This window comes from Mya arenaria, chromosome 15, assembly GCF_026914265.1.
Source record: "Mya arenaria isolate MELC-2E11 chromosome 15, ASM2691426v1".
Taxonomy (NCBI): Eukaryota; Metazoa; Mollusca; class Bivalvia; order Myida; family Myidae; genus Mya; species Mya arenaria.
In genome coordinates, this window is record NC_069136.1 from 4967278 (window position 1) to 4994511 (window position 27234).

At 34.9% G+C, this 27234-nt stretch overlaps 1 protein-coding gene across 1 annotated transcript in view; it reads left to right on the plus strand.

The window, feature by feature from the left end:
• Positions 1 to 4570, plus strand: part of LOC128219913 (monocarboxylate transporter 12-like) — a 28179-nt gene extending 23609 nt beyond the window's left edge. The window contains exons 6-7 of the mRNA XM_052928080.1: positions 7 to 132; positions 2792 to 4570. Of these exons, the coding sequence (XP_052784040.1) occupies positions 7 to 132; positions 2792 to 2967 (302 nt within the window). The 3' untranslated portion in view covers positions 2968 to 4570. The remainder of the gene's footprint in view (positions 1 to 6; positions 133 to 2791) is intronic.
• Positions 4571 to 27234: the final 22664 nt, after the last annotated feature.

A 27234-nucleotide genomic window follows, 5' to 3' on the forward strand; every position in this document is an offset into this window, starting at 1 on the left:
TCACAGGAGTGTACGTATCGCTGACGTCAGTGGTGCTGGTTGACCTGTTGGGTTTGGAAATGCTCACAAACTCATTCGGACTACTGCTGATGTTCCAGGGCATAGCTACACTTGTAGGACCACCAATTGCTGGTAAGTATTGTGTTCCAGGGCATAGCTACACTTGTAGGACCACCAATTGCTGGTTAGTATTGTGTTCCAGGGCATAGCTACACTTGTAGGACCACCAATTGCTGGTAAGTATTGTGTTCCAGGGCATAGCTACACTTGTAGGACCACCAATTGCTGGTAAGTATTGTGTTCCAGGGCATAGCTACACTTGTAGGACCACCAATTGCTGGTAAGTATTGTGTTCCAGGGCATAGCTACACTTGTAGGACCACCAATTGCTGGTAAGTATTGTGTTCCAGGGCATAGCTACACTTGTAGGACCACCAATTGCTGGTAAGTATTGTGTTCCAGGGCATAGCTACACTTGTAGGACCACCAATTGCTGGTTAGTATTGTGTTCCAGGGCATAGCTACACTTGTAGGACCACCAATTGCTGGTTAGTATTGTGTTCCAGGGCATAGCTACACTTGTAGGACCACCAATTGCTGGTAAGTATTGTGTTCCAGGGCATAGCTACCCTTGTAGGACCACCAATTGCTGGTAGGTATTGTGTTCCAGGGCATAGCTACACTTGTAGGACCACCAATTGCTGGTAGGTATTGTGTTCCAGGGCATAGCTACACTTGTAGGACCACCAATTGCTGGTAGGTATTGTGTTCCAGGGCATAGCTACACTTGTAGGACCACCAATTGCTGGTAGGTATTGTGTTCCAGGGCATAGCTACACTTGTAGGACCACCAATTGCTGGTAGGTATTGTGTTCCAGGGCATAGCTACACTTGTAGGACCACCAATTGCTGGTAGGTATTGTGTTCCAGGGCATAGCTACACTTGTAGGACCACCAATTGCTGGTAGGTATTGTGTTCCAGGGCATAGCTACACTTGTAGGACCACCAATTGCTGGTAGGTATTGTGTTCCAGGGCATAGCTACACTTGTAGGACCACCAATTGCTGGTAGGTATTGTGTTCCAGGGCATAGCTACACTTGTAGGACCACCAATTGCTGGTAGGTATTGTGTTCCAGGGCATAGCTACACTTGTAGGACCACCAATTGCTGGTAGGTATTGTGTTCCAGGGCATAGCTACACTTGTAGGACCACCAATTGCTGGTAGGTATTGTGTTCCAGGGCATAGCTACACTTGTAGGACCACCAATTGCTGGTAGGTATTGTGTTCCAGGGCATAGCTACACTTGTAGGACCACCAATTGCTGGTTAGTATTGTGTTCCAGGGCATAGCTACACTTGTAGGACCACCAATTGCTGGTTAGTATTGTGTTCCAGGGCATAGCTACACTTGTAGGACCACCAATTGCTGGTAGGTATTGTGTTCCAGGGCATAGCTACACTTGTAGGACCACCAATTGCTGGTAGGTATTGTGTTCCAGGGCATAGCTACACTTGTAGGACCACCAATTGCTGGTAAGTATTGTGTTCCAGGGCATAGCTACACTTGTAGGACCACCAATTGCTGGTAAGTATTGTGTTCCAGGGCATAGCTACACTTGTAGGACCACCAATTGCTGGTAAGTATTGTGTTCCAGGGCATAGCTACACTTGTAGGACCACCAATTGCTGGTAAGTATTGTGTTCCAGGGCATAGCTACACTTGTAGGACCACCAATTGCTGGTTAGTATTGTGTTCCAGGGCATAGCTACACTTGTAGGACCACCAATTGCTGGTAAGTATTGTGTTCCAGGGCATAGCTACACTTGTAGGACCACCAATTGCTGGTTAGTATTGTGTTCCAGGGCATAGCTACACTTGTAGGACCACCAATTGCTGGTTAGTATTGTGTTCCAGGGCATAGCTACACTTGTGGGACCACCAATTGCTGGTTAGTATTGTGTTCCAGGGCATAGCTACACTTGTAGGACCACCAATTGCTGGTAAGTATTGTGTTCCAGGGCATAGCTACACTTGTAGGACCACCAATTGCTGGTAAGTATTGTTTTAAAGGACTCCCCACTCTTTAAAAAGGCAAATCGGTAGCTCAGTGGTTTACGTCAAAAGAGAGCGATTTTATACATGAATTTATAGTAAATCAGCCATAAAGGCGTCTTGTTGGACTCTATATAGTTTGTTACGATGATCGGGTTGGTTCTCATGATGACGGTCTATCCATTGTGAATTTGTGATAGTTTCCTTATAATATCAAGCCGTTAAAGTCGCACAATATACACGCCGGGTAATCATTGGAGCCATAACATTTTGTTATGTGTTGAAAATGCTCCAACGCGTCTTCCGTTATAGTGCCAATGAGTGGAATATGGATGTAAACAGTGAGTATGGTTCCATATTCCACTCATTGGCACTATAACGGAAGACGCGTTGGAGCATTTTCAACACATAACAAAATGTTATTGCTCCAATGATTACCCGGCGTGATATAGGTTGATGCGAAAAATGCGTTATCGTTTAACTAGTTTGAAATGTTTTATCCATACCTAAATCATATGCTTTTTCTTTTTGCTTTTCATTAAAGTCAAATAAGTGAAACATGAATATGCTATAAAATGGGAAAAAATCGATAAACCTATATTGTTCGGCTCAAAATAGGAAATGGCAGAAATAAAAATAAAAATTGGAATGTCATAAAGCATTATGAGTGAACGCTCGGACTTCCCTATTCATAATTTGTGTACCGTCTGTTCAATGCGTATTCCCACTTTCCAGGGTGGCTTTATGACGGCACCGGAAGTTATGACATTTCCTTCATCGTGGCGGGCATTGTCGTGGCATTTAGTGGCGTTATGTTGTTCTTCATTCCACTCGTGAGAAAGTGCCTTATCATAGACGACGAATCAGTGTCGGGCGACGAGATTGCGATAGAAGATGGCGAAGCTGTGTAAAGAATATGGAGTTAAATGTATGGCGTCTTAAATATGGCGTTGGATACCAGTAACCTAGTTGATCCCTTGACCTGGCCCCTATTTCTCGAAACTACTCAAGTCCCTTATACATGTAACATGATATAACATGATGATGCTATGCTCACTATTTTGATTTGATATGATTCGGTAATATTTACTTCTTTAAGGGTTTTTAGACTTCAATAAAGAATAATATTTATTATATTCACAATAAAACCTTTTTTATTTATCAAAATCAAATTTAAGTATGTACTTATTGGAATAAGAAACTACAGCCTGTTAAGCTTAAGAGGTTTCGAAAAAAGGGGCCCGTTATGATAGGCCATGGATTAGGTGAATCTTGGATCGAACCGGGTACCATTTATGATAGTGGCAGACAACAATTCCACTTTAAGGACACATAAATAACTGACGGAGCTTAAGTGTATGACTTTCAGACCGATGACGATTATGAGGGCAGATGTTTATTAATAATGACGCTGATATAAATCTGTGTTTATAAAACATGTTATGTGTTAAAACATTTAGTTTAATCAAAAAAAAGGAATTAAGGCCGCATGGTTAGTAGTTTTCTTATATAATGTAGTGATCCTTAATAACTTATAAATGATAGTAATAAAGACGGTGCAGATCTTCCCACAATCTACTCGAAGATTTATTGTATAATATAACTTTACAAGTGGCACCTCCAGTCTGGTCTGAAGTTTACAGCAGCATATTTCAGACATACTAAAACAAGTCAAGGATACTTATTTTAAAATTGCTTTCTATTTTATTTCATTTTTATGTTGTTGTTTATTGTATTAATTGGAGAGTATTTTTTCCGAGCCTTCCATTTCTTACAGTTGGACGGACTCAATCACAGCAGGATATCACAATTGCTTAAATATATTTAAAGCGAGCAATGTTCGAATTATACAAGCAATATATTCGCAATATAATGTCTGTATTTTTTTTTAGTTCAAGTAATCTATTTAGACTAGTGCAATATGTTTGTAATCATTTTCATACTTGGTACAGTACAAAATCTAATAAAAAAAGTGTGTAAAGACGCATGTTGTATTTCGTCAACATTTTGTATTTTATTTATGTTAAGTATTTGTCTCACAGATGCCTCCCTCGTTTGAATATGCCAGGTATATTTACTGCCACATATGTATAATGTAAACTTGATATAAAACAGTTTTTAAACATTTTAGAAACAGTTATTATGATAAGATAAAAAGGAGTATGTTGTTACTTGCTCGCCGATGGGTCTTGCGCCTAACACTCATCGCCCTCCACCTACAACACTGTGTTTTAAAGACAATGTTGAATGTCTCTTGCCCTTGAACTTTAAATTCATTCAAGATATATAAACGTAACTCGGAACACATGTTGCCAGATACGATACGCACTTGTTTAGCAAGGCGCATAACTCTTATAGAAATTATGCTTATATGAATTATGCCCCTTGTTCGACTAAAAAAATAAAAGACGTGCGATGGCATTTGCTCCGCGGCGCTATTTGTTTTTGTCTTAACATTGTACTTGTACGTCTTAATGTAAACATTATGCAATAAATGAAATATATATTGACAAATGATGTTGTTTTAAGCTTTTCCTACTATGACAGTAGATTGAGCTTTTGTACTGCTTCACTATCCTTCAACCGTCTTTGTCCTCCCGTCCGTCGTCAACATATTCCGTCACACGACATCTCTATCTTAACCACATGGCCATTTAAAACCCAGCTTAAAGGAATGTCCCTTGGTTTGTCCTCTACAAGATTCCTTACAGCCATGTTAGTTCGTTTGCAAACATGGTCGCCATGGGGCGGGCTTTATGGTTTCACTGTTTGGCTAAATGGGGAAATTCCGCCCCAGAAACCGCTGGCACGATTTCAAAATAATTTCACAGAAATGTTCCATGGGTGACCCTCTACCAAAATCATTCAAGCCATGTCGATTCGAACTTAAACATGGACACCAAGGGGTAAGATTTCAATACAAAATGTATATGACTATATTAGTGTGTGTATACCACGTGATAAAGTGCGTCATAAATGCTACGTCGGAAGGCAACATGAAACGAAGCGCAGTCTACGCCTCTTATGGAGCCACGCCTTCGGTCTTTACCAGAGTTTGATTGAGAGTTTAGTTTCTTAAAACACTTCGACAAACCTTTTCACAATACGGCCGTCTGACGGAGCACTGTCAAAACATTAGTTTGGAAACATGGTTGTCGAAGTGTTTGATGAAACTTATCACCTTATCAAACTCCAGTAATAATACGAAGGCGGGGTTCTTTAAACGGCATAGACTGCTCTATGTTTCATTTAAAATGGTGAAGAAATAGGAAAGTTATCTTTGTTTGAAGTCTTCATTCGGAGCAAAATGTTACCTTCCGACGTAGCATATATTCCGTAATTTAATACGTGGTATACACACATTGTATATGAAACACTGAAAACTTCTGCTCAGAATTTGCTAGCAGGTTTTAAAAGAAACTTCCAGAAATTTTCCTCTTCAGATATCTTTCAAGCCATGTCAATTTGTAAACACATGTCTGCCAGGGGACGAGGTTATATTTTATGTAGACTTGTAGAAGAAACCTCTTTAAAAATATTTTCTTCCAGAACTGAAATGCCTGGAGCCAAGTTAGTTGGCACGTAGCACTGCCGAGTGGTTCTCTATCAAATATGTTCAAATCATGCGCCGGGGATCAATGTTTTCAAGTGTCACTTTTTCTACATTATACTTAAATTTGGGAAATATTCAAGATTTTTATCTCCAAAACTACAGTGCCCAGAGCTGAGTTATTATCTTTGTAGAGTTGTCGTGTGGTCCTTTTCCAACTTACTTGTCAATACAAATCAATATGTATATGTTAGAGTTCATTTTGCGATCTTCCGAAAATTGGGCAAGCGCAGCGAGGCCGCAAGTCGAGAAAGCTCGCACCGCTGTCGATATTACATGAAGTAATATCTTAATGATTAAGAATGGGCGAAGCGAACATAGCTAACGAGCATTTCTTAATCCTTAAGAATTTACTTCAAATCATCTTACTGACTTAGTATACAATCTCATTGGCTGAGATATGTCAACGTAAAATCTGACAGCTGAGGAAGTGTGTGACGGGGACGTTTAAACACCCGCGAAATTGAAATTCCTAATGTATAAGCCTAGAACTAAATTATTGCCTATCTGCAATTTCATCGTCTGAAAATGTGTATTGTATTCTAATATGTGTTCCTACTTATAACACTCAAGAGCTCCGTCCTCTATATAGTCATGTGGTATTTGTGCACGAAAGTTATATCGGCCTGGCTTATAGCTCACTAATGCGGCGTTCACACAGTGCCGATTATGGCTCCCGTTTGAGATCAGACCGCGCTACGACACGAAAAGCGAAAAAGTCGGATTACTATCCTCAATGATCTGTAATGTCCTATCATTGTCTGAACGCAGTCGTATATGTTCGTAACAGAGTCCTACGGATCGGGAGTGGTCCGGAGAGGTCGGCCAAGCACTCCCGACAGTTAGGTGCGTCCCGTAACATTCGGGAAACTCAGCCGATTTTGTCTAGTCGGATTACAATCGTGACTATGTCGTGACAGATTCTGCTGTATCGGATCAAAATCGTAACAATGTCCTGTGTTGTCTGGTCAGTGTCCTGTGGAACGGGCATGATCTGGAGAAATTTTGCATTGGCGTTTCTTGCCGATCGAGTCCAGATTGCGTCTAGATCTTGCCGTCAGCGTCGGTTCATTGTCTGGTCACTGTCTGATCTCTGTCGGATCGTATTCGGGAGAATCGGGACGCTGTCGGGACAGATCCGGTCGTTTTTTACCATGACAAAGATACAAATCGGATCAGAATCGGATTGAGAACGGGATAATCGGGACGAATTCTGCTGGAAACGACTGGATCGGGACGCCTCCTGAACAGTATCTGATTGTTGTCGTGATTAAATAAATATTTTTACAAATTTTAAAAAAAATTTTTGAATTTCCAGCCACGAATCACAGGATCTTGATCAGACTTTTGACACATTTTAATCGGGAATGGTCCTATCAAGGACTGCAGTAAACATCCTGAATGTGTGACTTAAGCTTTAAAGCAATAAAATTAATTGAATCAGTAATTGTAGCTCGTGCGATGGTAAATTGTTGCGGCTTTGTGAATAATTCATATTAGCAAATACATATACAATTAATTGTTGGATGTACAAAAAGGGAAAAGCACGGAAAATTGAACTTTAAGGGTACTTTTCGTAAGAAATCAACGAATTGTAAAACTTTGGATTAACTACCTCTTTACGTTTTCATAGTACAGTTACTGGGATGATATCTTCAGTTTTGCCATTCATAACCAAAAAAACGATGTAGTGCTCTTTTTCAATAACGCTTTTCTTATCTCTTTTCGTGCGAAAATGAATATCACTAAAAACGCACTTTTTGAACTGAATTGTGCTTGCAATGTTGTATGTTAGAAAGAAAATAATAAAAGGAGTAGAATATCTAACACAAATGCCTCAAGTTCTAGTATGTTTAAATTAAGTAAACTAATAGAATTTACATGTATATGCAAAGAACAAATATGGACGTAGATGCAATGGGTGAACTACATGTTGCGCGTCGATTAGGGAGATATGACGAGAAGAAACATCGCCCCATTATTGTCACATTCGTGTGCAGAGAGGTTTAAAGCCTGAAAATGAGGAGGGCACAACTTCTCAAAAACTCGAGCAGAAATGTATTTATTAACGAAGATTTGACTCAGTTAAACAGTACTTTCTTCCTTGCGCATTAAAGACGAGAGTACGGTTGAGAAATGCTGGTCGTTCGAAGGCCGCATTTTCGCAAAAGTCTGTGATAAATTTAAGGCCATACAATTAAAAGTTGATTATTTTCAGACATCGATTAGCATAGCATTGCCGTAGATGGCGGAATAGGCGACTAAACATTCATAATAAACATAACTTCTACGAATACAGCAGACAAGTAAACATGCATATTTTTTTGCACACTTAAAATGTCATAGAGCTGAATAATGCCTTATATACAAGCATTTACATATTCTATTACTACTAAATGTCGCTTCATTGCAATTCCGTCTCCGAATTCCATGATATATATGTTGGTGTACGCCAAAGGCCAAATACCTCAACGGTATTGTTTGCATTATTCCTAGAAGACCTAGAACTGTTTCTACAACAGAACGTTGACGTGGTATTAGTCTGTACGATTTATGTATTATGATATTGCTTTTTGCAGCCGATATGGTAATAATTGGAAGCTTAGCAGACGATTTACAAAGAAGTTTGAACCATCTTTACAATTATTGTCAACCGTGAGATAAATATAGCCATAACCAAGGTGGTAGTATTCCGTAAAAGAGGCTCAGTTAGGGTTAATGAAACTTGGGTCTATAGTGGCTTACCACTTGAAGTAGTTGACAACTTTAACTACCCAGGCATTGTTTTTAACTTTCGTTAATAAGCGATATAAAGTCGGTAAGGCTCTTAAAGCTTTGAAAGTATGAACAACAAATATTAACAAACATGACGTACCTCCGAAAATTGCGCTTTAATTGTTTGACTCATTTGAAGGTTCGATTCTCAATAATGCGAGTTCAATTTGTTGTTTTTTTCAAAATCAAAACACAAAGGATCCACCTTTTATTTTGCAAATCGTATCTAGGAGTTAAGCAACGTACATGTACCAGGGCTGACTACGGAGAATAATGGCGCTATCCTATTTACATATTAACAGATACTTGCTAATTCTTAAAAATTGATCCAAAAGAACAACAGTCTATAAACATTTTACTAAATGTTTTATACAGTAGATCCGTGGATTTAAGCCAGGATGGTCTCACAACTTGGGCAATTAACATAAAATGTTTGCTTGAGGCTATGATTTTTTTTGTCGGAAAATAGCTTTGCGAGCTAGTGTTGTAGTTTATGTATATCTGGCGTGTAATAAAAAAAAATGTATCTTGTTTCTAAAGGAGAATGGATTTTTAGACGTCTGGGTTAATCCAAGGAATTATAATGTCAAAATGTTTTCTCAAGTTTTTAAACAACGTTTTATTGATTTTTTTTTTCAAATGTGGCGTGCTTATATTACAAACAGTGCGAAACTCAATATTATATACTTGCATCTGCATAGTACGTTTGGTATGGCTGAATATCTAAATATTTTATAACAAAAAAAACAATAGAAAATACCTTGCTCAATAACGTGTATCAGCGCACAGGTTACGTATTGAAACTGGTAGGTACGGACAAAACAGACTGCCAAGAAATGAACGATTGTGTTTGTTATGCCATAAACCGGAAATTGAGAATGTTGTTTTAAGAAAGTAGTTATTTCGATGACCTCCGATCAAATTTTATTAACAAGTCTTTTTATGTTAAAAACAGTATGTTTTAAATAACCGAACATGTCTGATGTTATATCAAAACCACCTATTATGTAAATTCTTGGCAAATAATAGAAGAAACTTGTTTATCAATGATATCGTTTAAATTTTGATCGCATAATCACTGTTGTAACCATTTACCACCCGAATGTCCACGATATATCCAATTAACTTTACAGTCGTTTATATATTATTATTATTATTATTATTATTATTATTATTATTATTCATAGTATTGCTATACATGAACATATATCTTAAATATAACTTCTTTAAGCGGATTACAAATAAATTAAGTAATGTACAAAAAGAACCTGGAAGGAAAGCTAACAGAAAAGGAGTGTGCTGTAGCTCTATAAGCAATGATAATGAATATCAAAAGCCTGCGTTTTGACTGTTTAACGACAGAATTCTACAAATTATTCTGGATTGATATAAAGTTGTTTCTTTTTTAATTCCTTAAATTATTCAAATATAAAAGTCCTACACAATTACAAAATTACAAAAAGCAAAGGATATTCATTGTTTATACCATAAAAGATAAAGAGGCTTGCTCTTTGAGTTATTGGCGTCCTATATCTTTATTAAAAACAGACTATAAGATTGCCACAAAGCTATAGCCAGCAGAATGAAACTGGTCATTCAAAGCGTAATTCAAAACTCTCAATCAGGTTTCATGAAAAGCAGATATATTAGGGAAAATATCCGACATATATAAGATATTTTAGATAATTTAGATAGATCTAATAACCAGGGTCTTCTACTTTTCGCAGACTTTGAAAAAGCCTTTGATATAATTGATAATCAATTCATGTTTCAAACTCAAGAATACTTTAATTTTGGTAACTCTTTCTATAAATGGATACGATTATTTTAGTACAATATGCAGGCTTTGTTTAACTAACAACGGCCACTAACAGATGTATTTACGATTGAACGAGGAGTAAGGCAATGCTGTCTAATATCCCCTTATCTATCTATATGTTATCATATGTATAGAAATGTTTTCCGTAGCAATAAGTAATATTTCTTTACAGGGAATAATTCATTTAAAGATAATCATGAATTTAAAAATATTCTTTTTGTGGACGATGCAACAATTGTCGTTAATGGTACCGAAACTTCAATTTATACCATTCTTAAGACAATTTTACCAATAGCCCAGGTGAATGCAAATAAGTCTATAGTATTAAGGGCTGCTTTACTACATTTCAATGGTATGCTTTTTGTCAAATGAAGCAATTTAAATGGACATCGGATCAAGCGACAACGTCAGGTATTGTATTTACAAATGATAAAAGCAAACGCATATAATCAAACTACAAATTTAAAATTGTAAAACTTTATTCAATATTGAAAATAGATGGAGAAAAAAACAAGGTTTGATATTGTTTGGAAAAATAACGGTTACTAAAATATTTGCAGTTCAAAAATTCGTGTTTCCTTTAACAGTTCTTGAAAACCCATGAGAACAAATTATTAAAGAAATTGTAAAACACATTTTAATGGGATGGAAAGTCAGAAAAAATAGCAAGAAACATTATAACACAGGATTATAAAAGAGGTAGATTAAAAATGGCCTATTTTCATATAGTCTTATCAACAATAAAAACAAGCTGGATTAAAAGAATACTTAACGATTCTAACAATGGTAGTCAAATATTAGTTCAGGGAAAACGAATTTCACCAAAATATGTATCCTACCTAATATACAGAATAAAGGTCTAAAAGATAAACTTACACGTTTGACAAAGTTAAACTTTACTAAGGACGTAGAACATATTGCAACGCAAATAATTTGGAATTAGGAATGTATATCAACACATGTAAAAACCTATTCTCTTACAAAGAATGGTACATACATGGCATCATATATATCAAACGTTTATCTACTAACACGACTGAACAATTCTACACATTTGAAGAACTTAGACTAAGGTACAATATATCAAACATATATTTCCTAAAATATCATAATTTCAAGTATACCAGATGAATGGAAACATGTGTTAAAACAACTATACAAACATGAGTCCGAAAAATAAATTGATTTGCAAAACATTACGACTCAAAAAACCAAACAAATTTGTATATGGAAATTAAATGAAACAATCGATTAAAGGAGTAGAAAACAAACCTCAAAATAAATGGAATATAATATTCTAAGACATCGACTAGAAATCAAAACACTTAAATGAACTATATACATAAAGTATAGAGCGTTTCAATATAACAATATCAAATAAACTTGTGCCGACTAACAGATATTGATTCAAATGTAAGATAGTCTTGTCTAACCTTTGTCATATGTGTAACATACATATCCATATCATAGCGATAAAGCACTTTTTCTGGGAGTGTCATCATGGTCAGGTTTTTTGTTCAAATATCAAAACCCTAACCAGTAAAAAATCCCAGAACTCATTGACTATAAAACAATACAATTTCGTGTACAACTCAAAACAGATCAGATCATTTCGCAATAATTTATTTCATATAATTCATTTAAATATTGACAGCAAAATACTATATTTACAAACCTAATAAATTTGTAAAGAAGGAAGGAACAGAAATGGAAGGACATATAGCCTTAACTATAAACAAACTCATTATACATAATATAAAATAGAATAGACTTGTCTTGGAATAATCATATATAATTCAAGTTTTATTTAGCAAGACGTACATTCCGTTTCTTACTGAAATTAAATTAGTATGTATGTACATAAGTGTTTTATTTACAAAACAGACTACGATATTTTTTATTTTTTGTTCACCCGGAACCACACTATCTTCATGTTCCCCTTTTCTATGCTTAACCTACCTTTATATTCATAATACAAATACATGTGCAAGGCATAAATTATAGAAATAATTGTTTTAACAAAAGAGCAGAACATTTTTTATACAAACAACGAAATATTTAATAGTTTCTTAAGATGTTTGCATAGTATATATTTTTTGATAAATTAATTAGACATATATTTGCATTTTTAGATAACAAATTAAAATTTATTTGCTTTGTTGGCCACGTGTTGTAATATCTTTACATATATTTGGCTCTTGAGTCTGCGTATTTCGGACATATAAGTAAAAAGTGATATTCACTCTCAATCATTCTTAGGTTGCAGTAAATGCATAATCTTTGAGAGCTTCGTGTATTTACATATCTACCACATTCAATTTGTAGATCATGTGATGATGTCCTAAATTTAGTCATTGCTTTTCTAAACTTTGAGTCGCTTACAACATTTAGGTATTTTCTATGCGAAATGTATGTTTAAATAGAAAATATGTTTTAAGACGTCCGGAGTTATTTATGGCTGAATACCAGCTGTGATGGTCCGGTATACGGTGTTTTATTACACTAAAATCGATTAGCATATTACACTGATTCACCAAGAAATAGCCAAGCTCGTGTTCATTGAGGATCTGTTTAACTCTGTATGCCCTGTTGTAGCCCTTATTGCGCGGGCGCATCGGCGCCCGGCGCATATATTGATTGTTTTAGAAGTGTCCCTGGTGCAATGGGCTTGCGCATGCGGCGTTTTCATTTTTTTGATCGCGCATGCGCCGTTTCTTACCGTCCGCTCTCGGATAATTCCGAAGCAGTTCGCCATTAGACTGGTTCCTGTTCGATTTTGCAATAGAAGATTGGTAATCTTCTAATATGTGAAGCTTTGAAAATATAAGGCAAATTAAAACCAGAGATTTTTTTAAATAACTCTTTTAGAGAAAAAATATCATAAATGCACAGTTGTTGAGAAAACTTCTCTTTTTTATTTAAATATTTTTACATAAAAGAATAAACCACGAATGCGCAGAATGTATCTTACAATAATCTTAGAAAATCGGTGAACCAGTCTATTATCTGATTACTCGGTTATGACATGTACGGGTCAGATGCAAGCGTCAAGTAGACTAGGGATATCAAGGTGAACACGCTGGCGGTTGGGGAAAGGTATTTTCATTTTCTTTTTACGTACATTTGTAGTGAACTGAAAAACTATTGTTATTTTATATTTATCATTTTAAAAGCAGGTTTCGTGTCTTTCGATTTAAACAGTAGCACGGTTTTTTTTGCGGTATTCCTACTTTCATTTTGGACAACATTTGAAGGCTTTTCCAAATTGCGTCATTAAAACCAGGAATGATAGCCGTCCAATGAAAACGCTTCTTGCATTTCAGACATAGGCGAGTGTGCGGTCAAGGTCAAAATTGCGAGAGGGTGATTCGAAGTGAAATACCGCAACAAAAACGTTTGATTTGGACATTAACGCGTCTATCTAAATGAGTCACAATGGTAGAGATGCTATTTCAAGCCCTTCTCTGTAATGCATGCGCAAAGTTTGCATGTCAGTCTGTATGTAACGAGTTTAAGGTGATTTGTTCGTAGTCATTAAATTTTTGCATCGTTTTCATTATGCACCAGTTATTATTTTAGACTAATGCATCAGTCAATTGAAACCACGCCCCCACCCCCCGGTCAGGGGAATAGCGAGGACCATAACCATAGGTCCAGCCAACCTTGGCTAAAATCCCGTCCTGCGAGGATGAACAGATGGTTTAATCTCGCCAAATGCCCCCGCACCCCAGGGGCCCTAGGTAAGGCCCATTCCCTGCTATATTTAAAGCGAAGACATAACCATCCCATTCACCCGGCGATGCAGGGCCACCTGAAAGTTAAAAACATGGTCCATTTCCCCGGCTATCCCCGGTATACCCCCAGACCTTGGAGTCGTGGTTATAATTGACTGGTGCATTAGTTTAAAATAATAAACATGTTTTACGGGATTCTGTCTCAATAAAATGTATATTTATATTTATCATCCTACATTCCAATTTCTACCACAAGAGTTGTAAATATTGAACAGATAGATGAAAACTGCAAAAAATGGCCACCAACAATAATGGGCCAGGACTGAGGAGTTCCAAGAAATGAGTATTCTTCAGCCTACAAATATCAGTGCTGCCCCGCTGCCCAAAACCAGGTTTGTTCTCTTTCTTAGTTTCCTGTTAACTTTATGGTTTCAGAACAATAGCCAGCATTCATATTAACAATGAAATCCCAAACCTTCTGCATTTTGTGTTGTTATGTAACACAACTAAAGCTAGGCAAATCTTTTGCTAAGTTTTTAACTGCAACTTTAAATAACACTGCTTTTGGTATTAACATTCAACCTTTAATAAAACAAAAACATATGGATGTTTCAATGCATTTTAATAAATAATTGAATGTATTTACAATTATTCACAATTTCATATAAGTTTTAAAAAAATTAACTCTACAAGCTTACATTATTTCACAATATAATCTTTTTTTAGACATCATTTTGATATTTATTTCGCACAAAATACGACCTATAAACAAGCCTTCCTAAAAATTAATAACATTTGTTCACTTTTTTCTAACAAAATTGCTTAACTCAATAGCTGAATAAAGTAATGAAATCATTACTTGTATGTAAATACTTAATCTTAATTATTATTCTGCAATCCATGCATCAATGTTTGATTTGTATAACCTGATTCAGAATTGACATCAAATTGCAAATTACCTGTCAATTCACATTTCGAATAAAGCTTATGAAATCAACCTTGAAACCTAACAAATTCACCTCAGTTTAATGTTTAGAGTTATTTTATTTCTCATGTTTCATGTTATCAGGTCTTCAGTGCTGCATTCACTTATCATGATATCATAACAAACTCCTTTCATATCTTTTTAGAGCAACAAGCAACTTGTGGCAACAAGTAAATGGACCTTGACAAATGTCCTCTATGTTAGAGCCAGTCCCTCACACAAGTGGCCTACTTTTGCACAGCTGAGGTTGTTACCAAACGCAGCAGTAGGTATGAAATGCGGAAACTGTTCCAACTTGATCTTCAATAGTTGAGTTACTCCTCATCACAATACCTGAACTGAAAACAATCGGTGACGTTCCTGCACTTCACTTCTACCTCACAGTGCTTTTCCCTATAAACACTTGAGGAAAGTTTGAAAATGAAAAACTTGTCATTGCAAGTGTGAAAGGACCAAATTTATTCTTAACGAAACAACCTGCCTCAATGCTTTAGCTGACACTACATCAAGTCAACACAAGGCAATTTGTTTTTCTCGCAACCTGAGCGGTATGTTGAATCTGATCAAAATTGTACACAACCACTGGTCAAGAATATAGAAATACAAGTTGTATGATCAGTAACCTAAAATATTCTTGAATATTTGAACATAATAAAAGAGTATTTGTTAAAGTTATACATATTGTGTGTAGTGTAGGTAAGATCAATGTCAAGGTTATTTTGGCTAAAAAAAAAGAAAAATGAGTCTTGATTCATAATATCGATGAAATAGCAAGCCTTAAGTATTTTCGATAAAGTGATACATGTATTTTGTGGTGATGTCATAACCTTGTTTCACTGTTTTTGAAGAGAAAACACATGTTATAAATATATTATCACATTTGTGTTTTTTTAGCTCGACTATCTTAAGAATAAGGTGGACTATTCGCTCTGGTGTCGGTGTCCGGTTCAAGTTTTAGGGCAAGTTGGGATTTTCACTTATAAGTCCAATTCTCTTCATTCAATTGACTTAATACCTCACACAGTTGTTCAGGGCCATCATATAATGGGAATAGATAACTCCTTTATACAAGTTATGGCCCCTGATTGACTATCAAACTTAGGTTAAAGTTTTAGGGCAGGTTGGGATATTTATTAATAACTTCTCTATCATTCGTTCATTTAACTTAATACTTGACACATTTGTTCAGGACCATCACACAATGAGGTTACATAACTCTGTATTATCCTTAATACAAGTTATAGCCCCTGATTGACTTAGGTTAAAGGTTTAGGGCAGGTTAAAGTTATAGAACAAGTTGGGATTTTCACTAATAAGTCCAATACCCTTCATTCAATTGACTTAATACTTTACACAGTTGTTCAGTGCCATCACATAATTAGGTAAGATAACTCCATATCATATTTTATACACATAATGGCCCCTGATTGACTATGGAACTTAGGTTAAAATTTTAGAGCAGGTTGATATATTTATTGATAACTTCTATACCCTTCATTCATATAATCCTTAATACAAGTTATGGCCCCTGATTGACTTAGGTTAAAGTTTTAGGGCAAGTTAAAGTTTTAGGGCAAGTTGGGATTTTAATTAAAAAACTTCTATAAATTCATTCAATGCACTTAATACTTCGCAGAATTATTGGCGACCATCTTACACTAAGGAACATAACTTCATTTTAGCCCTAAATACAAATTATTGCCCTTGAATGTTTTTTTTTCTTTTTAACTCTTCTTTTAATTTCTTTTGAAATGGCACATTTTTATATTCCTTACCACATTTTCATAAAGGGAAAACAAGATATTTGAATGACCTGTGTCATTGTTCGGGCGGGCTGGTGTTAGAGCAGCATCAAAGTCACCTTATGTATCGAATAATTTTAGCTAGGTTTGACATAAAGAGACCAAACTTGGTATATGCAAAGAGCTTATGGAGACCTTTCATGGGAATGCGTTTGAGGCCCCTATGATCAAGGTCAAGGTTACTATTAATAGAAAAAGGGTTGGTTTTGAATAACTTAAGTAAGGGTCTTCTAATTGGTACCAAATTTGGTATATAGGAAGAGTTTATAGAGACCTTTCCTGAGATTGTTTTTTTGGCCCCGAGAGTTATGGTCTAGGTCAAGGTCAAAATATAACTATGGTAAGTACTGAATAACTCAAGTAAGGGTTGACATAGTGTGACCAAACTTGGTATATAGGACAAGTTTATGCAGAACTTTAATGGATGCTTTTTGGCCCCCTATGGTCGTTGTCACTGTTACTAAAAATAGATTACTGTTTCAGTTAAGGCTGATGTACTGTGACCAAACGTGATATATGTAGGAAGAGTTTATAGCGCGGACACGAGTATGTGTACTCTGACATTTAAATAACTCGTGTGACTTTGATCTTTGAGTTATGGACCCTGGTCAATGTCACTGCTCATCGTCTCAATGAGGACAACATTTGTACCAAGCAAGATGGTAATCCATCATTGCATAAGTAAGTTATAGCACGGACACGAAATGTTACAGCCAGACGGACAGACAGACTGATGAAGTGTTTCTGTAATCCCCTCCCCACTCCGTGGCGGGGGATTTGAAATTTGATATTTATAAAATAGTGTACTTCCATTTTTGCCATTGTGTTTTACCATTATGTCAATATGTTAAGTTACAGTTGTGCCAATATCTTACTGTACAGTCTCCATATATGACTTTACAGAATCGTAACATTATTTAATAACCTCATCATAATGATACTTATCTTCCTATTGTTTTCTTAAATGTTCTACAATTTCAATAATTATTTACAAAACATGTTCCTAAAATCAGAGACATTTGACAGTATTATAAGACTTCTCATTCAAGGTTTTGTCTATCTGAACACTGATGTTGACATAATGCTCTGTAGATATCACTATGCTTTTGCTAAGTTTAATTCCCATTAATGTTTAAATTAATGTCTTATATGTACATATATTTAACAATGTTCTGTTTTTCAACATCTCACTTAAACAGTTACAAAATGTTAATTTACAAGAAATACTTGTATTTATATCACTATGTCATTTTGCCATGTCACCCTTCTTTACTACCTGTTATGCTTAAAGCTGCACCCTCACAGATTTACCATTTGTACAACTTTTTTTATTGTTTGTCTTGGAAAGCGCAAATTTTGTGTAAATATCCGCAAACAAATGATTAAGATTACTGACAAAAGATCAAATCACAGATTTTCATATTTCCATTTGAAAATTAATGTCTTATGGCTTAAGCTGTTACTAACAGTTTAAGAAAATTGCATTTAAAACATTTTTGAACTTAAGTATAAAAATCTGCAATCTTTTTTGTCAGCAGTCTTATATAACTGGTTTCAATGGATTTTCGCAAAATATGGCTCGTTCTAAGTCAAAAAATGAAAAAGTTGTCAAAACGTTCAATGTGTGAGAGTGCAGCTTTAACTCTGATGAATATATCATTCAATGTCTCTTTTATAGGCACTAACTCTCCATTTACATTTTACATTAGAATTCATAATGCTTAAAAAAGTATGCCTGTTTCAACTTCTCAACTTACCCTGCTTTTTTTGCATGACCCTTAACCATTCTATTGTGTGTTGTTGTTTTTCATTTTCGTGATTTATGACTTTTCAAACTTTAAAAAATAATGGCCTTTTGGCTATCAACCATATCAGCAATGCTTATGCTGATAATATAAAACTCCAGGCATATCATTTATAGTTTTGGGTTTGACAACTTTCAACTTTTAAGTTAGTAAATCATTTAACAAATAAACCTATTATCAACCCAATTCATTCCAACATAACAACTGAAACTGAGTCTTTTTAAGCCCACCCCCATGTAAAAGATATTTATCACCCTATAAATAGTTTCATTCAAATACTGTGCATTTGCATACTAGGTACATATTACTAGGTTTTCATGCATTTTCATTTATATTCTTTTCTTTCATACCTGTTCTATTTCATTGCTTATGAAATAGTGGCGGCATGTATTTTAGTATTGTATTAATTTGTCTGTGTGCATTCTTATTCTAAGTATTGGTCATAATGTTTATGTCGCACTTACACCAAATTATAACAAATATTCTTTCTATTGTTCATTACATTTCAGTACAACTCTGCCATTCCCAGCATACATACTAACTCTGTATATTTTGTTATAATGCTTATTACTCTTTGTTGTATACAAAATGTATATAAAATATCATATTGCTCATGTTCTTTCTTGTTTGTACATATGTTCATATTTCAGTAATATTCAATGCAGTATTTATTCTTATATTTCAATGTCATATTTTAAGTGTCAGTATATGCTAAACTTGTTTCCTTTGTTTAAAACATTCTGCATGCCTATAAATCATCTACGCCACAGAACAAGGAAAATTACATTAATAATGATGATCAGACTTCTTTCTTTCAGCTCATGTATAACCAACTTCTTTTAGTTTTTGTTAAATGTATTTTTTTTAATTGTGTTAAAATCTGTTACATAAGCAAACAGTTTTATGTGTTTTTCAGTTAGAAACAATAGCTTTGTAACACTTAATTATAACGGTCAACTTGTTTCGCGGATTATTAGCCAAAAGTATACATTGTTTTAAGCACATGTCCTTAATTAGTTTTTTGGATAAACCTTTGGTGCTACTCCTGTTTAAAGTCAACATTTCACCAAAGTACTTCAAATTCTCAACGTTTCGAACTTTGCCCAGAACTTACCAAATCATGTTGGCATATTTAACATTTCAGCTATCATATCAGCCACTCCAAAAGAAAACCACCACTGTGGCCATGTTGTATTTTATAAATGTGTGTATATTGATACAGTTCATGAATAAAGTTATTTGATACAATTATGGTTTCTGTCATAAATATACCATCAGTTGTACAATTGTTATTGTGTTACGTTTTTTTTTTCATTTCAGAAACAACAGCCCAATTCTGTCATCTTTTAATCAACTTTATTTTACATCTACAATCAATGTTAGTCCTTACTTTATTTACTTCGTTCTGACCCTACATAAAGACTTGCATAACCAATAGTTGGCCCGCGCTAACATCCAATTGCTGCATCTTGCAGCAACTTTTGTACTTGTAATAATAGAGTTCATTGTCAGTATCATTTTTTAGCACATTATAAGTTTTAAATATTAAGGAATTCTCGTTTAAGGGTATTGACATAGGTATTCGACCAAGTTGGCCATAAAAAGCTTCGGTTCCTTTATGGTAGCCCCATATTTCTGCCGCATAATATAGTGTTGGTAAAACTAGAGAGTGGAACAATTCAACTCTGTTACACTGAAGGGGCCAGATTATTGTAAACGACGAATAAATTATGGAGTGAGAACGATGCATGTTAGGCGACTCTGTTGAGTGCGATTCCAGTCTCCATTTTGAATCTTAGAGTTATATATAGAAGTTGTATGACGATTGGCGAGCATAAAATATTCGAAAATCATAACTTTTGTTTTATTTACATTAAGACGCAATCTCCTCTTTGATTGTAAAGTTTTGGGATCATTTGCAAAAACTTGCGCGTCATTAGCGAATAATAACATGAATATTTTCAGGTCATCAATTTCTAAAATGCCATTTAAGTAACTATTTTTACTATCTAAGATATCGTTTAGGAAAAAGAAAAGTAATACATTGTTTTGTATACAACTATTTTTCATATACATGTATTAACTAAGAGGTTTTTATTTTAAATATTATTTTAACAAAATAATCATACTAACACAGTTACTTTCATAAATATTGTGTTTCTTTTGGAATTGTCAGTATATGATAATTCGTTTATTTTGTTATAAAACATACAAAATGTACAACTAGCATCAACAAATCAGTGTGCTAAATGATACATACTTCAAAGGTGGTCAATATAAAGCAATGTATTTCACAAAATATTTAAAAAAAACCCGCAAGGATGTGCCTTTTTTTCTTAAATAGGTTTGAAGAGTTATCAAATCATTATATAAATGGTACATAATATTACTCGGTTTCGTTCTTCTTTCACAAATAAAGTAAGTCTTATAAATACAATAAGGAACCTGGCTTAAAACAATGGTTAAAATGTGATATTCTTTTTGGGTAATTTTATAACCAAGAACAATGTGCTGAATATTCTTAATATGTTTCTGTATTCCACATCTTTTAAAGACTGCCTGAATATTAATGGGGTAAATCCTCGACTGTCATTGGCCCATAAATATGTTCGACACCAAATAATCATAGCAACAATGGCTACCTCCGACTTCATTAGCAACCACAACCTTCCTCGGAAACAATATTTTACTGAGTGACCTATGATTTGCAACAGCTTTACAAACATCTCTTCCCCTAACTACCATAGACCTTCTTAGCACCCATCAACTTCATTAGCAACCAGACTTTTTCGTATTAACATAATCATATTCCATCTATTACCCACAACATTCCTTAGCAACCATAGACCACATTAGCAAACACGTACTTTCAAAGCAACCGCATTATGTCTTGGCGATGGGACAATGACGTGCCCTGGAAGACCGCTTAAAGCTTATTACGCATATATTAGTCAAGTGTTTATATTCAAAAGCTGCATAGGTCAGTTAGGCATTTACCTTTTTTATGTACTAAATTTCATATTCGAGAAATCAGCAGTTGGATAAGGTTCTATATATTCTACGGTCAATAAGGCCAGTATTATGCCCCCTTCGAAGAAGAGGGGTATATTGCTTTGCACATGTCGGTCGGTCGGTTGGTCGGTCCGTCGGTAGACCAAAGCTTGTCCGAGTGATAACTCAACGATGCCTAGACCTATGGTTATCAAACTTGACATGGAGGCTGGGCCTGACCAGTAGGTGATCCCTATTTATTTTGGGGGTCATCGGGTCAAAGGTCAAGGTCACAGTGACCTTGAATGATAAAAGGTTGTCCGAGTGATAACTCGACAATGCCTGCACCCATGGTCCTCAAACTTGACGTGGACCGATACATGACCTCTATTGATTTTAGGGGTCTTCGGGCTAAAGGTCAAGGTCACAGTGACCTTTAATGATAAAAGGTTGTCTTAGTGAAAACTCGACAATGCCTGCACCCATGGCCTTCAAACTTGACTTAGAGGTTGGACCTGATCAGTAGATGACCCCTATTGATTTTGAGGGACATCGGGTCAAAGGTCAAGGTGACCTTGAAGGCAAACTTAACAATTCCTTGACCAATGGCCATCAAACTTGACATAAAGGTTGGCCCTGACTAGTAGGTTACCCGTATTGATATTGGGGGTCATCTGGCCAAAGTTCAAGGTCACAGTGACCTTTAACGCGAAAAAGTAAACAAACCTTGATATCTCAACAATGCCTGGACCTATGATCATCAAACTTGACATAGAGGCTGGGCCTGGCCAGTAGATGACCCCTATTGATTTAAGGAGTCATCGGATCAAAGGTCAAGGTCACAGTGATCTTGAGTGCGAAAATGTTCTTAAAGTGATAACTCGACAATACCTGCACCCCTGGCCCTCAAACTTGACTTGGGGGCTGGGCCTGACCTGTAGATGTAGATTTTTATTTTAGGGGTCATTGAGTCATAGTTCAAGGTCACAGTGACCTTGAACTCGAAAATCTTGTATGCGAGATAACTTGACAATGCCTGCATCCATGACCCTCAAACTTATCATTTAGGTTTTGGGTGACCAGTTGTTGACTTCTATGGGTTTGGGGTTCATAGAGTCAAAGGTCATGGTCATAACTCATATTCATCATTAAAATTTTGTCATATTTACTAATTTTCTGCTGCTAAGAGGATACATTTTTATCTGCAAATATCAATCGTCATCTGAACATAATTAAAAAACTGTAACTACTATCCTTACACTTTGAATGGTCATAATCTTAAAACTGCCTCAAAGGCATCTAATGTCAATGACAAATCAGCTATCATTTCGGTCGAGAAATAATAAATAATAAATATTGCCACAAGACAAGCTTTCTATGATGCCACAGATGACAGTCTTCAACAAGGGAGGTTATTACAATGTGATGACCATTAAAAGGGATTTCCATACAGGTACTTGTTTTATCTTTGCCCGCGGGCAAGATAAGAATTTCTAGCATGGTTGAATGTATGGATCTACTTATCTGAGGTGGGATAAATAGCTGATCAAGCCAACGTTTATTTATAGCAGCGGTATCTAAACTGCAGGCGGTGAAAATATGTAAATTGACTATTATTCACCAAAATCAATAACAAATAAATGTTTGTAACTTTTATATTTTGCCGTTATTTTTTACGTTTTTAACTGATATCATAGTGATGCATACCCGAATGGTGTCGATCGCAGTTGCTGCGCCTGCTGCAGCTGCCCAATCTACTTAATCATGCTTGTCATCTTCAACATCTGCTGAAAATTGCGCTATTACATTATAGAGATCAAAAGTTTGATTTCCTCTTTGCCTTTAAAAAAAAATAGTGCCTGCTTTTGCCGCCAAAATTGCAGTCGTATTTAAAAAGTCGTACCAGTGATCTCCGTTCACCAGCAAAAATACATTGTAACAACCTACTTGACATGCTCGTAAATACCCGAGTGCGGACCTTACGACAAGGGAAATTATCGATGATGGTAAAATTTAGTGACATTTATTTCTTTTGCTCAAAATTTCCAAGGTTTGCGGATTAGGAGAATATAGAACATTCCATAATCTCTTTTATTTTTATTTCAGTTTCACGGAAATTAGGGGCGGGGGGGGGGGGGGGGGGGGACATCTAATTGAAAAGTATGGCCTTTACCAAGTCGGACGCTAAATGACACTGAGTTCTAGTGTTTCACGACCATCACACCATAAAATTATTTTGAAAGAGGTTTCCACTTATAAACTAATAACTAAACTAAAAAAAGACGTTCCTTTAGATAACAAAACAATTGGTTGAACTTTAAGATAACTCTTTATTTTTCGTTCTTATAAAACTTCATTATTAACATGTAAAGATCATTTCCATCAAAGCAATGTTTGATTTTTGAAGTTATTTTTCCCAAAAAGATTATGGAGCTCTTTGAAAATAGTCAAAATCGTATTTCCGCGGGGGAAATGCTTATTTCTACATATTTTCACTCGAAATCACTGAAACTTGTGTTTTTAAACAGATTTAAACTAACTTCATACTGAAATTTAAAAGTAAAATCATCGAAATACACACTTTTACATTAAATCTTGCAAGAAAGTATTTAAGTCTATAATGATCCCCATGCCCTTCAATAATTTTCATCTAAAATGTCTACATTCACAATTTTTCATATTTAAACGCTGGAAACGGTTTAAATAGTTAACTCCATTGTTGGAGGCAAAATGGAAATCAAAATATATTTTGGTAGCTTTAGGTAACCCCGGGTTGACCATTTAAAGCTGCACTCTCACAGATATGCCATTTTCCCACCTTTTTTATATTTCGTCTTGGAAAGGGCAACTTTTTGAATAAATATCTGTAAACCAATGATATAAAATTGCTGACAAAAATCACATCGTAGATTTTCATATTTCCGTTTCACGGCTTAAACCGTTACTAACGGTTTAAGAAAAATGCACAAAACATCATTTTTTTAACTTAAATATAAAAATCTGCGATCTATTTTTTTGTCAGCAGTCTTATATAACTGGTTACCATGGATTTTCGCAAAAATTGGCTCATTCCAAGACAAAAAATAAAAATGTTGTCAAAACGTTCAATCTGTGAGAGTGCAGCTTTAAACCAGAGTCCAAAACAAATCCTCATAAATTCTATATGGTCAATTGGCGCGAAATAAAACTGATTTCAGTTTCACGACCCCAAGCTATATGCACGGGAAGAAACTATATATTCGATAAAGTGGCCACATCCGCTGTAGAAGTACAAACAATGCGGTGAAAATGTAAACAAAAAGTAGATCGAATAGATCCAGCAGCTGAGTAACCACTTCCGAATGTGTGTAATTCACCCTTTAGCCGTGACTACAAACCAAACAAGAAAGACCATTGATGCAAAGCATCAAAGGGCGCCGTTTAATAGTTTATGCATTTGTTATATGTTGAAAAACAAGGAATGTCAAGGCCAACAAGCATATCATGGTGCATTGAACCGCATCCATGAAATTCTCAAAATATGTGTAGTATTCTGCTTGACAACATAGGCAAAAGCATTGAAATTGAAGAGTTTCAAGTTGAACATTTCATAAGGGGTGGGGTACATTAATGAACACGACAGAATTAGGGTGCTTGTGCCCTGTACTTTTTGGCATTGCCACCTACCTATATACCAAGTTTTATTTCAATACCGTTAGTAGTTTTAAAGTAATGCTCTGGTCAAGAAAAAGCGGCAAAGGGCAATAATTATGTAATTAGCTGAAATACAGCTATACATTGTGCACTGCACTTCCTATCGTTGTGCTAAATACCATTGAATGATGTTTAATGAAATTCCCAAAAAAAGTAGTTTTCTAGTTATGCTCCGGACAGGAAAAGGTACAAAGGGGATAACTCTTGCAATACGTTGAGTTATTGTTCATGTACACTGCAGTTCTAATCATATAGGGGGAGGTGGCAACGTCACCATGCTGGAAGGACAACTTGTAGTGAAGAATAAGTTACCTCATTCATCATGAAGAAGTGATATGAAATAACAAATTAATATTTTTTTAATACTTTAATAAACATTATCATTTCGTCTGAAAGTTGCAGACATAAATAGAACATAATTATTGAACTGATATATAAAAAGTGAACATTGTTTACTAGATGAAATGCATTTATAACATAACATGCCTTGTTTTTAGCTGTTTAATAATACTAAAATGTAATGTAAAATTGCATAAAAATCTGGTCAATGGAGTTATAATGTTAACTTCTCCATTTACATGGTAAAGAAGAGTTGAAAATGGATGTTTTTAGTTGATAATGATATTAACACAAAAACAGCATGTGTCTTATTGGACAATGGCAAAATTTTCAAATATGATAAAAATAACGCATTCAAACTGAATATGTATCAGACTATGTACGAAAGAAATAATACTGTTTCTATTTTTCATAAAGGTTTTGAAATACAACAATGCACATATAAGCATAAATAGGCCAAATATGCAAAAAAATATTAGTAAACAATGTGTGGAAGTGATACTGAACACTTTAAATAATTTCTTTGTGCATTAAATGAATATATACCAGAAAAGCAATACTAAATCAAGTCCAAAATGTATAATAACATGAAGAACACCCCTTAATGAATATCTTCATAACAAATCAGAGTACATGTAAACAATAATCATTTATATCATTAGTATCAAATGTGTCTAGTTTAAAGTGTGTAGTCATTTGCATTAAATTACATTGTAATATATACCAGAAAAGCAATTATAAAAATCCTTAAATGTATACGAAACTGAAGACAACAAAGAATAACACCCATTTATGAATATCTCCAAAACAAATCAGAGTACATGTAAGCAATAATCATTCATATAATTAGTATCAAATGTGTCTATTTTTTGTGTGTCTGTTCATTATCTTTAAATGAGCATCTTTAAAGTGAAACTCTTATTTGAAATCAATACATATAATTGTATTTATAACACACATCAAATGGACTGATAAAACAATAACTACTTACTAAATAATGCATTTACGGAAATATTGTTTACTGATAACAAGCTTGTGACCCTGTTTATAATAGCAGAAAGCATGACAAATATTAAATGATTGGTGATTGCTAAAAGGTTTACTGTGGCCTACTATAGTATCACAAGGCAGAAATACCATGTTTTATGTTCATTCATATTAGCAAATTGAACTCAAGATCCTTCATTAGAAACATTGTTGTTGACATTTATCAACCCATTTTAAAAAAATCAAAACAATAATATTAATTGTGATAAGTCTTATTTGGGAGAAAGAGTGCATCTTTAAAAATAGTGTGTGTTTTTTTTCACTTAAATATGTAACAATTCAATTTGACTAATGAGACAAAAAAATTAAGTTAGGAAATAGAAGTAGTAATTGTACATAATACAAAACAACAAAAAAATTGACAAAGCTCAATATAACATGAAATCTATATGAAAACAAAAATCCTTAAAGGCCATAATTATTTAAACTGAATTAAGGTATAAGTAATACACACTTTTATAAAGCTTTTTACCGACAACATAGTTATTATCATAGTACACTATGGGACTTTTATCCAAATTTTGAAGATTTTTTACCATGAATTAAAAATATTTTGTCTATATTTGATTTTTTTTCAC